Raw genomic sequence first — 12,955 nt, forward strand, 5'->3', positions numbered from 1 at the left:
AGCCGGTTCTGTAATCAGTGGTAAATCTACAAAACATACGCAAAATATGATTGTGGTTTTGCGCAGCTTGTCAGTGAACAACGGCTCTGTGTAGTAAATGCTGCTCCATGTGAAAGCACGCATGTGATTGAGAATCAACACATATAACAGAACAGACTATACTTAACCCCTCCTGGTAGAATAATTCATGCAATTTAACTTCCAACCACTAATTGTAATGTAAATAATTACTTTCAAAAGACAGTAACTAGTAATATATAATGTATTACATTTTGGAAGTAGCTTGCCCAACACTGTTAATTTTTGTTAGGGATATAATTGGTCATGGGGGCAAAAATTCTTCCAAAGCAACAAAAATGCATCTTAAATTTAAGGTAAAGGGGCAAAAAATGTCCCTGCACAATCAAACAAATATATTACAACTGTCCCATTTAAACTGAAATGTGAAAATGAAATTTAAAGTGTTGGTTGTGGCATAAAATTTTCGATCTCAGTTTGCATCACACTTCTTTGTATGTATTTTTCTGCAGCGTTTGAGCATTCTAACCAGTCACACACATTTCTGTTGAGTTTATGAATGCAGTGACCAATCAGAAGTGTTTCGATTAGTCATCAACTGAATTTGCACACTGACTGAAGACTGTACTCAGTGTTGTCAAGTCTGCGGATTTGGGCTACTTTAAAGGGATACTTCACCCAAATGTGCTAATTCTGTCATTAATGACTCACCCTCATGTTGTTCCAAACCCGTAAGACCTTCATTGATCTTCTGAACACAAATTAAGATATTTTTGATTAAATTAATTAATTTTGATTAAAGAGCTCTCGGACCCTTCATAGACAGCAACACAACTGCAATGTTCCTAGGTCCAGAAATGTAGCAAGGACATCGGTAAAACAGCCCATGTGACATCAGTGGTTCAACCGTAATTATACAAAGCTACAAGAATACTTTTGTGTGCAAAGAAAACTAAAATAATGGCTTTATTCAACAATTCTTCTCCTCCTCATCCCGTCTGCAGCAGTGCACCACCATTGTGGAAGAGTATAAGGATGCATGCACTTGCTTCTGCATGCATCCTGATACTCTTTCCACAATGGTGGTGCTCCACTACAGATGGAATTTTTTGGGTGAATTAACCCTCTAACATTGTTGCTACAGGTTGTTTTTCCAAGTCTGCGGGTTGAAGCGACCCTACTATATGATATTTAGCCCCTGGTATGCGAATTTTACCATGATTTAGCACAAAACACGTGTCAGTCAAACATGTTGGTCTGTGGCAAAGTTCATTTTTAACCCTGCTATTATTAGATTAGTATAAGAGCTACAGAAAATAATGCAGTTCTTCAGATGAATCCTGAATCTGGATGTCTTATCTGTTCAGTAGGTAGTAGTTCTCATCTCTCTTTCTTATTCAGTTCCCAAATTGGTTGAGGGTCTGGACCACTAAAAATAGTGGGGCAGAGTGACATTGATAATCTCTGGTAATGGCATGTTACAGACTTGTCTTTCTGCTGGAAACCAGCTAAATCACTGCAGTCATCTGCTGCTGACAGTGAGCTGCAGTTTTGCCCCAAGAGTGTCATCTCTGGATTTCAGTTAGATATTAAAGAAAAAAAGAAAAGAAAAAAAAAAAAAATCCCACATTTCAAAAGTTGGAGTTTGAGTAGTTTGAAGGGTCTGTGTTTTGTAGGGAGAAATATCTTCAGTGGATGAATCCTTTGAAAATATTCTTTTTGCTTCTTGATATTTATTTCATCTGAAATTTTACAGTTGCAAAAAATAAGCTGGCCACCAATTCTCAAATATACTGCATCTATAACATAGATGAAAAATAATAATAATAATAATAATAATAATAATTAATGTCTCATTTTACATTTTACTCTTATTTAGAATTTATTTTTAAGAATATAGTTGATCCCTATCTTTTTTTTTTTTTTTTTTTTTATTTATTTATTTATTTACTAATTTTATTTATTTATTTATTTATTTATTTATTTATTTATTTATTTATGTGTAAAATATATATGTAAATCATAACTCTTTTTTTTGACAGTCTTTTTGTATATGTGGCACTAATTTTAATTGCTTATTTATTTTTGAACAGTGTGCACAAGCAGTACATGATAAATAAAGTGTTTGTGTAATACTAATAATTGTATATATTATTGTGTCTCACTTTTTATTGTCTCTTCCTTAATTGTCTTTTAGCTTTTATTTAATCCATATTTAAGCCAAATAAAACTTCTTGCATACTATGAACCTGCAGTGAGAGACTTCCTTTAAGACTTTTATTTATGAATCTAGATTTTTTTTTAAATAATATTACTTTATTCATTTATTTATTTATTTTTGTTATGAGAAAAGAACAAGTTATTTTTGCTTTTAAGAATGTAGTAATTCACAATATTGTTTTCTCAGAAGTATTTATTTTGCAGTGTTTAACTAATCAACATTATTTATTTTGAATAAATATATTAATTTAGATTTTTATTTTTTTTTTGTATCTCATTTTATTTTTATTAGCTTTTATTCCATTTAAACTGTTCTTTTTTCCAAATGAAACTTCTTGCATACTGTGAAACTTCAGGGCAGTGAGAAACTTCCTGTAAGATGTTTCTCAAAATCCATCTTACAGAGCAGAGGTTTAATAACGTCGGGATGATTAGCAATGAGTTCATGCACAGGGCACGGAAAGTTGTGGGATTTTCAACAATATCCGTACAGATGGGAACCACAGCGTTACTGCTAAAGATCAAACATGCAGAGTCTGAGATACAGAACATGTGTGATTAAAAGCACACAAATCTCATGCAATCCCACTGTGCTCAATCTTTGATCTCCGTCTCTCTCTCTGTAGGCTTACATCAGCGCCAAACACGAGGGAGACAAGGTGATCGTCTTCGAGAGGGCTAACGTCATCTTCATCTTCAACTTCCACCCAACCAACAGCTACAGCAACTACAGAGTAGCAGTGGGGCCGCCGGGGAAGTATCCTTCACCTCTGTAGATACTACGTCTGATGACAACTTCATAATACTGCTCTCAAAGATTTGATATCTATATCGGAGAAAAACAGTGTTGTTATTAACTACAAAAAAATCTAAAACTATTAAAAATTGTTTGTGTTAATTGAAATAAAGCTGAAATAAATAAAATAAGAAATATTAGATGAAAAACCTATTTCAGTTGGTTACCAAGGCAACATTTCTATTTTTATCTTTTTCGTTTGTTTGTTTGTTTAAATTGAAGTACTAAAATTGTTAAAACTGAAATAAAAAAAAAAAATAGAAATCTAAAAAAAAAAAAAAAAAATGACAAAGTACATACCAAATTAAAAATACTGAAAATATAAAAATAAAACCAAAATATTAATGCATACTTACTTTAACAAAACAATAACAAAATGTGAGTTGCAAAAACTGATAACATGGTCTATGGTAACATTCTTTCATTTTTTTAATACCCTAAATAATAATTATGATAATAATAAATAACTGTAATAATAATCATGTTGTAATAAAATAATAATAATAATGTATTCATTCCCAATATTTATTTTATTTTTTAATTACTCCACTGTATTGCAGCCTATACCCTAAATAATAATTATGATAATTAAAAATAACTGTAATAATAACCATCCTGTAATAATAATAATGTAAGTATTCCCAATGTGTATTATTATTTATTATTATTATTATTATTACAACGTGGTATTGCAGCTAATATTTTTAATTACGCCACTGTATTGCAAGCTAATACCCTAAATAATAATTATGATAATAATAAATAACTGTAATAATAACCATCCTGTAATAATAATAATAATAATAATAATAATAATAATAATAATAATGTAAGTATTCCCAATGTGTATTATTATTATTATTATTATTATTATTATTATTATTATTATTATTATTATTATTATTATTACACCATGGTATTGCAGCTAATACCCTAAATAATAATTAAGATAATAAGCATTAAGGGACCCCCCATAACACCCAAAAAATATATACTTGGGGTGTCCCCTGGTTTTTCAATTAAACTTTAATACTTAAAATGAAGCTGAATTTAATTGCTGTATTAAATTTAGACCTGCTTATGTTATATCATATTTTATTTGTACGCATTTTTGCAGCATTGTTCATTATAATCAATAACACACGATTGTGTTGAGCTTATGAATGCAGTAGCCAATCAGAGGCGTTCAAACTAGTCATCGCTGAAACCCCAGAGTTTTGTTCAGACTGAAACTCGTGAATTCCCTCATCATAAGCAACAAAGTGCCGATGTACGTACGATGTAAGTTAGAGATTCATTTATCATCCCATGTATGGACAGCTTCATTGATTATAAGAGGATTTATGAGTGCTTAAACACTAGCTAGACTGACTGCTCATTTAGACTGTGTTCTTTCACTGCATGATTCAGTATTAAAAAATGCATTTAGAATGCTCCCAAAATTCAAGATATGGGGGCAGAAAATGTATATATTTATATCATTTCATATAGTTGATCAATATCACACAAAGACTGATATTTTTTTCACAAAAATCACAAATATGATATTGATTTTATACAACAGTTCAATAAACAAGAAGTTAATATTAAGAGACTTACATTTTAGACACCAAGTTGCCTATTTTTTGCTCTATTTCGCCAACGAAAATGGTTCCAAACAAAGCCATAGCACAGTTTTGCATCTCTGAAAAACATGACAGTGTTTCAGTCCTGAATGAATCAACAATTTAAATGATTCAGTTCAATCGCAGTGACTCACTTATTAACAGTGACTTGCTGCCATCTACTGGTGGTTTTAATTTCACATTTTAAAGTATTTTTTTTAATATATTTTTTAAATAATTTCAAATATCAGCATTAAACTTTTAAGATTAAAATATCAAAACATTATTTATGCATTTGTAACTGCAGGTTAAAGCATTCATGCTTTGCATTAAACAGTGTGTATATGCATCTAAATGCCTCTTCAGATGCAGCTTCTGTGTTTCCTCTGCATTGCATGAATTTTGTTTTTTATTTGAAATTAATTTTATTTGGTAACAGCCCCAAATTACTTATTATCGTAATTTACTTCATTAATTAAATTTGAGACACACTTCTAGAGAAAAAAATGGCTTTACAAAGGTAGGGTAAAAATATTTAAGACTTCTAATGGTCTGGTTACGAGGACCCCCCAAGAGCTTTGACACAATTCGAACACTGTTTCTATCTATCTATATATCACTAATACTCATTTCATTTCAAACCCATATGACGTTCAGTGGAACTCAGTTTTAAATTATTTATTTTGAATATTATACTGGTTGCAAAAATGCCATAAAAGTGGTCCATATGACTTATGGCAAGTCTTCTGAAGATCTACAATAGCTTTTGTGTAATAAGTGACTGAAATTGAATGTTGCAACAGCATGCAGGTGAGCAAATGATGACAGAATCCTCGTTGAAGAGTGTGATTGTGTACAACAGGTTTAGCTGCGTCTGTGTCGCTGTGAAGCTGCAGGAAGTGTTTTCAGCAGTGGGCTGAAGAAGAACCCTGCATACAGATGCAAACAGCTGAGAAGCCGCAGAAATACCTGTCATTATGAGTGTGAGAGGTAACACGCGTCACAGTGTGTGTGTGTGTGTGTGTGTGTGTGTGTGTGTGTGTGTGTCTGTAAGGTAACCATGCTTGAAAGATGAGAGTCGAAGCAGAGCGTCCAATTAGAGCAGAAGACAGATGAAAGTGCCACTCTGTGTCAGATGTAAACAAGTCTGACCCAGCGAGTCCAGAGTGCTTTTTCATTAAACCCCAACCATCTCACACACGTATATCTGTGCGTATGCATCCATATTTCTCTCTGTTATCTCACAGTCGTCTGTGAGGTGTATCAGATGGGTCGGGTAAAGTCATAATAACACACTGTATCTCTAGATCTGTGAGAGTGAAATGGGCTTGTGTGTTTTTGGTGTGTTCAGGGAGCTTCAATGGACCATTTTAAAGTTGGTAGTGCTGTTATACACAAAAGTACCCTGATCTTTACTCATAATTCCATATGACTGTTTTACATCTTGGATGCGTCTTGTTGTGATTTTGTCTCTGAATTTTATATATAGTTTAGTTAATTTATTATACTGTTTTGATTTGGGCCGCAAATACACCACTATATTGCTCCTTAATAATATTATATTTGAAAAACTTTAAATGTTACATACTGCAAAAATGACAACTTTAATTTTTAGTTGAATTGCTATTGGAGGGTGTTTAATCTTTGTGACCACAAGATCAGAATATTTAATAGGATATTTTACTGGTAAAATATGAAACAAATATGCCTCATTATTACAGCAAATAAAATTGACTACTACTGTTTATTATTATTATTATTATTATTATTATTATTATTGTTGTTGTTGTTGTTGTTGTTGTTGCAACAATAGTAAATCATTAATACTGTAGTTATTCCCAATATTTTGGATTTAACCAAATACAAATGCTTATAAAATAAATAAATGGTTAATAATTAAAAAATATTATCATCTTATTAATAATAAATTATATTTCTATTTCTTTTTTTGTTTTCTATTTTTTAATGTCTATTATATATTATATTTTTATTATCCCATCGTTTAATTTATCTTTCATTATATTTTATTAATATTTTATTAATCACTCAATATACACATTATTATTATTATTATTATTATTATTATTATTATTATTATTATTATTATTATTATTATTATTATTCTTCCCACTATTTATTTATTTAAATAATTATTAGGCTAAATAAAAATAATCATGATTTAATGATATTTTCTATATTATTATAAATAGTTTACTTTCTCTTGTTTTAATGCCTGTTCATGTGACCATGAATCATTTTACTTGTTGGTCAAATTTTTTTTTGACAATTGTAATCTTACTGCAACCATAATGTTTCATATTTCCAGTCGAACTCCCATTGCATTTATGTCGCTTAATTTTTGTCATTGCTTTGTGATATTAGGCAAACCTGAGAAGGTACTGTACTTTTACAGATGTTCAGCTTGGATGTTTTTGTTTTTGTTTTGTTTTTTCAAGCTGCATAGTTTGCATGACACACGTTTTTTTTTTTTTTTTGGAACACATTAGGATGCATTTGTGTTTACAGCACCGATGAGGCCAAATGTGTCCCTGAAACACTGGCACACAAAATACTCTGGAGCCTGTTTACACTTATATTAAATACCACATGTAAAATGGGCCAAAATGAGTTTTTTGACTGTTTGCACATTAAAATACACTTTGGCATGAGCTCCCGCCTCATCAGATGACAGCTGCAAAAGCCATATTTCTGTAAACAAGTGGAGTTGCAAAGAAACTTTACTACAGTTAAAACCCACAACAAAAAAGCTTCAGGGAGGTGGACATGGTCATGAATTTGGATTCTAGAGAGAGCAAGACAAAGCACTTCGATGCCTTAAAAAGTCTCTCCCATGTCCTTTCAGCGGGAAGAGCATCAGTTTTGTTCCTCAGACTTTTTCTCTCTTTTCAAAAAAAGAAGACAAAGTTTCCCCTGAGTTAAGCACTCCACCACAAACATCAGCCATTAAAATTCTGTCGACATCAGCTTTTGACAGGAGCTCAAACCTTCGATGCTTTGTTTTTTTTTCCTCTCAATCTTTGGTTCTCTGCTCCCGATGGGTGCGTTCTTCAGGTGCTTCTCTCCATTCAGAAGATGGAGTATTGTAAATCCCAGTTGGGTATCATCATGAAAGCACATCCTGTCAGGCCTGATGTGTCTCTGATACGCTGCGTGCCAAAAGGCGTCTGTGATTGTGTCAGGTCATCATTCTCCTATTATCTGTCAGCGGCATTTACCTGAACGCCATTCTAAATATTTCAAGCATATCAGCATTCCTCCTTGAATCTGTAACAGGCTTGTCCTAAGGCAAAACAGCAGCAGGCTTTACAGCTCAAAGATGCTTGATGACTTTATACAAAAAATTGCGTAATGAGTGTGATAAAGGAGGGAAATGCATATTGGCATGTGAGGCAGAACACAGGGGATCTCATGGGAATGATTTCTGCTGTTGAAGATGAAAGTGTTGTAAGGACGGTCAGTGTGTCATACAGGCATGTTATGGTTATGTATATACTGTAGTTTCTTGGAGAGTAAATCAAAGGTACCTAATATATTTGCATTGAGCAGTTTTCCACTTCTGATCTCATTCAAAATCATTATAGAAGCTGGAAATCTGAACCATTAAAAATGTAGGATTTACTCTGTTTATTTATTACTTGTATACTTACACACTACCATTCAGAGGTTTAGGGTTAGTGAGTTATATATCAATCAATGGCTACTGTCAACTGTTTGGTTACCAACATGCTTCAAAATATCTTCTTTCCTGTCCAACACAAGAAAGAAACTCACAAGTTTGGAATAAGTGGAGAGTGAGTAAATGATCACAAATTTTATTGCAAAAAAAAAAACTTACTTAATCCCAGTTTAGTAGTATGTCAATATATTTAGACATAAACATCACTTAATAGTTAATATATAGTAATAGTATAATAAATAATGTAACAAATTATTGTTCATTGTTAACATATGTAAAATTATTTAAGATAACATTAATTAAAAAATATTGCTGTTGAGATAGATGTCATTGTTGCATCACATAATTTTCTTTAATTATTCTTTTTAAAAAATTTTATAAGTCCCATGTTTTGGCAACCAGTTGCAAAACAGTTCTCAAAACCTCTTGACGATCAAAATTTTATGAAGTTATGAAAACACCTCAGAAATGTTTCAAGCCCTACTTCAGCCTATTCATTGAAAACGCCAGTAGAATTTTCCCAATGTTTGCTACAAGAAAAAGAAACATAATACAGCTGAGATGATGCACCTCGCAATGGCTTCATTTTGAAATTTGGTTCCAGAGTGCTTTCCAGTGCCAAGACCCGTTTGCCCCTCAAAGGACACACTGCCATTATTGCCTTCGCTAACACGGGAGAGGCACGATATCACGACCTTCTTCCCAATCACGATCATGCACACATTTTCTTCAGGTCATCAGAGCTTCAGAGTCCAGCGGTCCTTAGCCCTGTCACCCTCTCGTCCGCTCTTTTCCTCCTGTGAGCAAATTGACTTTAATCTCATGCCCTCCCCTTTGTTCAGCAAGGCTTGGTTGATTACAGTGCTTCATCGCCAGAGCTGCCTGGCCTCCGAGACAAGCATCTGTAAGCGCTAACAAAACATAATTGCTAAAAGCCTCCAACTGCCAATTTCAGCTGGAGAGCCACTGCTGTTACACTGGCATGCTTGCCAGGGAACATTGAATTAGCCATTCTGGTTCTTGTGTATTCACACTCATCTACACACATACACATACTTTTAGTATTCTTCTGGCACATTCGCACTCGCTGTACTGTCACGTATGCTTTGGTCCTGGGTGACATTCATGCTTGTCTAATGGGAATGGGTGGTATTGATCAATGCATGAACGCTTTAGGTAGACTTCCTCTTTGTAAAGGATCCCTGAGTCTTATTTATGCTCTTTCTCTCTCCATCTCTCCAAAGACGTCTTTTTATGGATCTCAGACGTGCCGTCTATGTGAATCCACATGGGGTGGAACTGATATTCTGCAACCCAGCAGTTCTTGCTTGCATCTTGCTTCCGGTGCTCTTCCTCAACATGAGCCGCAACATCAAATGCTGGCATCATTTATAGCATTGTTGGTTTCAGAAGAGACTGGAAATACATTTGCAATGGTAGGCAGGCATATGCCTGCTAAAAAGACCAGCCTAAACCAGGTTTAATATGGACTCCCTGTCTGACCAAGATGCCTTGAAGTGCCCAAACCCCTCCAAAACCAGCAAACCACACCTACAGTAGACCTAGAAGACCCTAAACTCTTAAAATTAAAGGTTCTTTATTGGCATTGATGGATCCATAAAGAACATTTAACATCCATTGAACCACAAAAGGTTATATAGTGGAATAAAACATAATTAAAATGTTCTAAAATGGTTCTGTTAAGGACTGCTCACTTAAATGTGCTTTGGGAATCCCAAATAGTTATGGCTTTGCTACAAAAACCCTCTTTTGGGACCTCTATTTTAATTCACCCAAAATGAAAATTCTGTCATTAATTACTCACCCTTGTGTCGTTCCAAACCCATAAGATCTTTGTTCTTCTACAGAATACATATTAAGATATTTTTGATGAATCCAATTTTTTCTGATCCCTTCATAGACAGCAAATGAACTACCAAAGTGTAGGAACAGAAACGTAGTAAGGACATCGTTAAAATAGTCCATGTGGCATCAGCGGTTTAACCCTTCCACGATGTATACCTTTGCATTCCTCTGCAAATCTTTGACTAAAGTCATTATTTTTGTTTTCTTTGCACACAAAAAGTATTCTCGTAGGTTCATGTCATGAGGACTATTTTAACAATGTCCTTACTGCCTTTCTGTGCCTGATTATGACAGTTCACTTGCTGTCTATGGAGGGTCAGAAAGCTCTCGGATTTGATCAAAAATATCTTGATTTGTGTTCTGTAGATTAACAAAGGTTTTATAGGTTTGAAACAATATGAGGGTTAGTTAATGGCAGAATTTGTATTTTTTAGTGAACTTAATTACATTTATTTAATTATAAATAAATATAAATAAATAAATAAATATAAATATACCCAGTAAACATACATATATTATGTAAACAAAAACTTTTATTTTGGATGTAATTAATTGCGATTAATCATTTGACAGCACTTTTAAAAACACACCATTCACAGGACTCGTACTTGAGTGCTTGTTATCGCAAGTGCAGTGCTGGCTAACACTTTATTTTAACCCTCTGGAGTCGATTAATGTGTATACGCGTTTTGAGATATTTTCTCCTGATAACCCCGAAAAGAACTTAAATTACACTTTCAGTTTTGATCGTACAGATAAGAGCAATACATCAATCGAATCTGTAAAGGGTCTACTTTTATTTGAATCCACACAATGTAACAACAAAACTTTGTGCATTTATAAAATAAAGAAAACAAACAAAGTGCGCTGTCTGCAGCCTTGGTCTGCGGTGATCTTTATGTAGAAACGCGTCATTAAAATGAACTGTAACTCAGTGAATACTCAACACAGAGACATGAGAGATCTATCTATAGAAAGCTTGACATGTCTACTTTTAAACTGAGCAACTTTAAACTGTGCCATTGTTACATGTACTTACTATTATAATGGCACTTAATTATGCATAATTGCATGCAAGTAAACCTAACCCAAACCACATAGTAAGTGCATGCAGTTAATTAATATTACTCAGTACTTAAATGTATAATTACACTGTAAAAACGACATCTTAATATAAAGTGTAACCCAGTGCTGTACTGGGTGATCTACCGAGCAAGTTTACTTCAGATAACCCATATGGAGCTAGTTATGTGATGCAAACATCAAAATGTTTTAGTTTACAGATCATGCACAATGGTAAAATTGTTTTGCATTGTTCTTTATTGATAATTTGCCACTGTAATCACAATGTGTGAAAAGGACACACAGTCACTTGTGGTAATTTTACATGGAAACTGCAGTGAATTGTATGTATAGGTACATTTCGACAGTTTTGCAGAAATGTGGCTAGAGGCGCATTTCTAAGGTGTAAGATGTACTGTGTAACCAGTTTTTATTATTAGCATGTTTGAATTGCAAATGAACAAAATTGGATGTGCTTAATTCAGAATTGTAAGGTGTTTCCTGCAATTTAAGAAGTCTTGCATGCTTTACTTTTTATATAAATCCTGACAGTAAGCAACTTATATGAAGCCCCGATTAATTCTGTCTGAGAAAAAAAGAAGGCATCAGATCATTTTGTTTTTCTTACTCTTTTCCCGATAACATCTCCGAAATATCCATAACAAAGGAAGTTTGTTCTATCAGTGAGAGAATTCAATGCAAATAGGAGTATGGGGGAGTAGGGTCAGGAGGGTGGATCTGTCGTCATCCTCAGCAGGAACAATACGCCAAGCAACACTTCTTTTTAATCATCGCTATCAAAGCCAGCAAGCTGGCAGTAAAAGCCAAGTGTGCTCCAGCTCCGGGGAAGAGTAAGAGAGCGTTTGAGGATAACACAAAGACCCACCGCTAGCCCTTGGGGATAGGAGGTGATTATTCAAGCAGCCAATTAGACGCCTGTCTGCATGTTTGTTACAACTCACAACTGTTTAAACTCCTGAGAGGCCAAGGTAAACAGAGATAGAGAGAGAGCAGGAGTGGAGAGACTGGGGACTCCAGCTTCTCCGTCTTTTCTTTCCTTGTGCCACAGGAATACAGTTGTTTACTTACACTTTGAGGGTGAAACTGTATATTTGCATGCCAATTAAATGGCAAAAGTCACAGCTCTTTTTTTTTTGCATGTCACATAACTAAAACGATACCTAAAGACTTGTAGACACATATGGTACAATATGTAGCAGTGGTTCTGAACTGGTTTTACTTCAGAACCCTTATTATGGCGATCCAACAATACCAAAAGTGAGCAGAAATTTCCTAAAGGTCAAATATTGATAATAATAATTTGTTTTTGTTTTTATTATTATTAAAAATAATAAATAATAAATGTTAATTGATGTCATTGTGAAAATAAATATATCATTTTTTTTTTACATTTTATATAATATTGTTAAATAATATTTATATTAACTACATTGCCTGCTGCATAATTATTTAGTTTTATTTAAAAAAGTATTTACTCCTTTTTCAAAAATTAAGTCTATTTATTTTAAATAACTATTGATTTAACTATGACTGATTGTATGAATAATAACTGGTAATTTTCCTTGCTTCCCCAGTTGAGAATCACATCTTTTTTTAAATAAAGAAATAAAATAGACTCTAATTTTATTTATTTATTTTTTTTTTTTTTTTTACTATTTATCTTAATAAATG

General features: G+C 33.3%; 1 protein-coding gene across 1 annotated transcript in view; it reads left to right on the plus strand.

The window, feature by feature from the left end:
- The window catches only part of LOC109092657 (1,4-alpha-glucan-branching enzyme-like), a 171,069-nt gene that overhangs the window by 141,832 nt on the left and 16,282 nt on the right, over positions 1 to 12,955 (plus strand). The window contains exon 14 of the mRNA XM_042739167.1: positions 2,865 to 2,995. Within this exon, the coding sequence (XP_042595101.1) occupies positions 2,865 to 2,995 (131 nt within the window). The remainder of the gene's footprint in view (positions 1 to 2,864; positions 2,996 to 12,955) is intronic.

This window comes from Cyprinus carpio, chromosome B15, assembly GCF_018340385.1.
Source record: "Cyprinus carpio isolate SPL01 chromosome B15, ASM1834038v1, whole genome shotgun sequence".
Classification (NCBI taxonomy): Eukaryota; Metazoa; Chordata; class Actinopteri; order Cypriniformes; family Cyprinidae; genus Cyprinus; species Cyprinus carpio.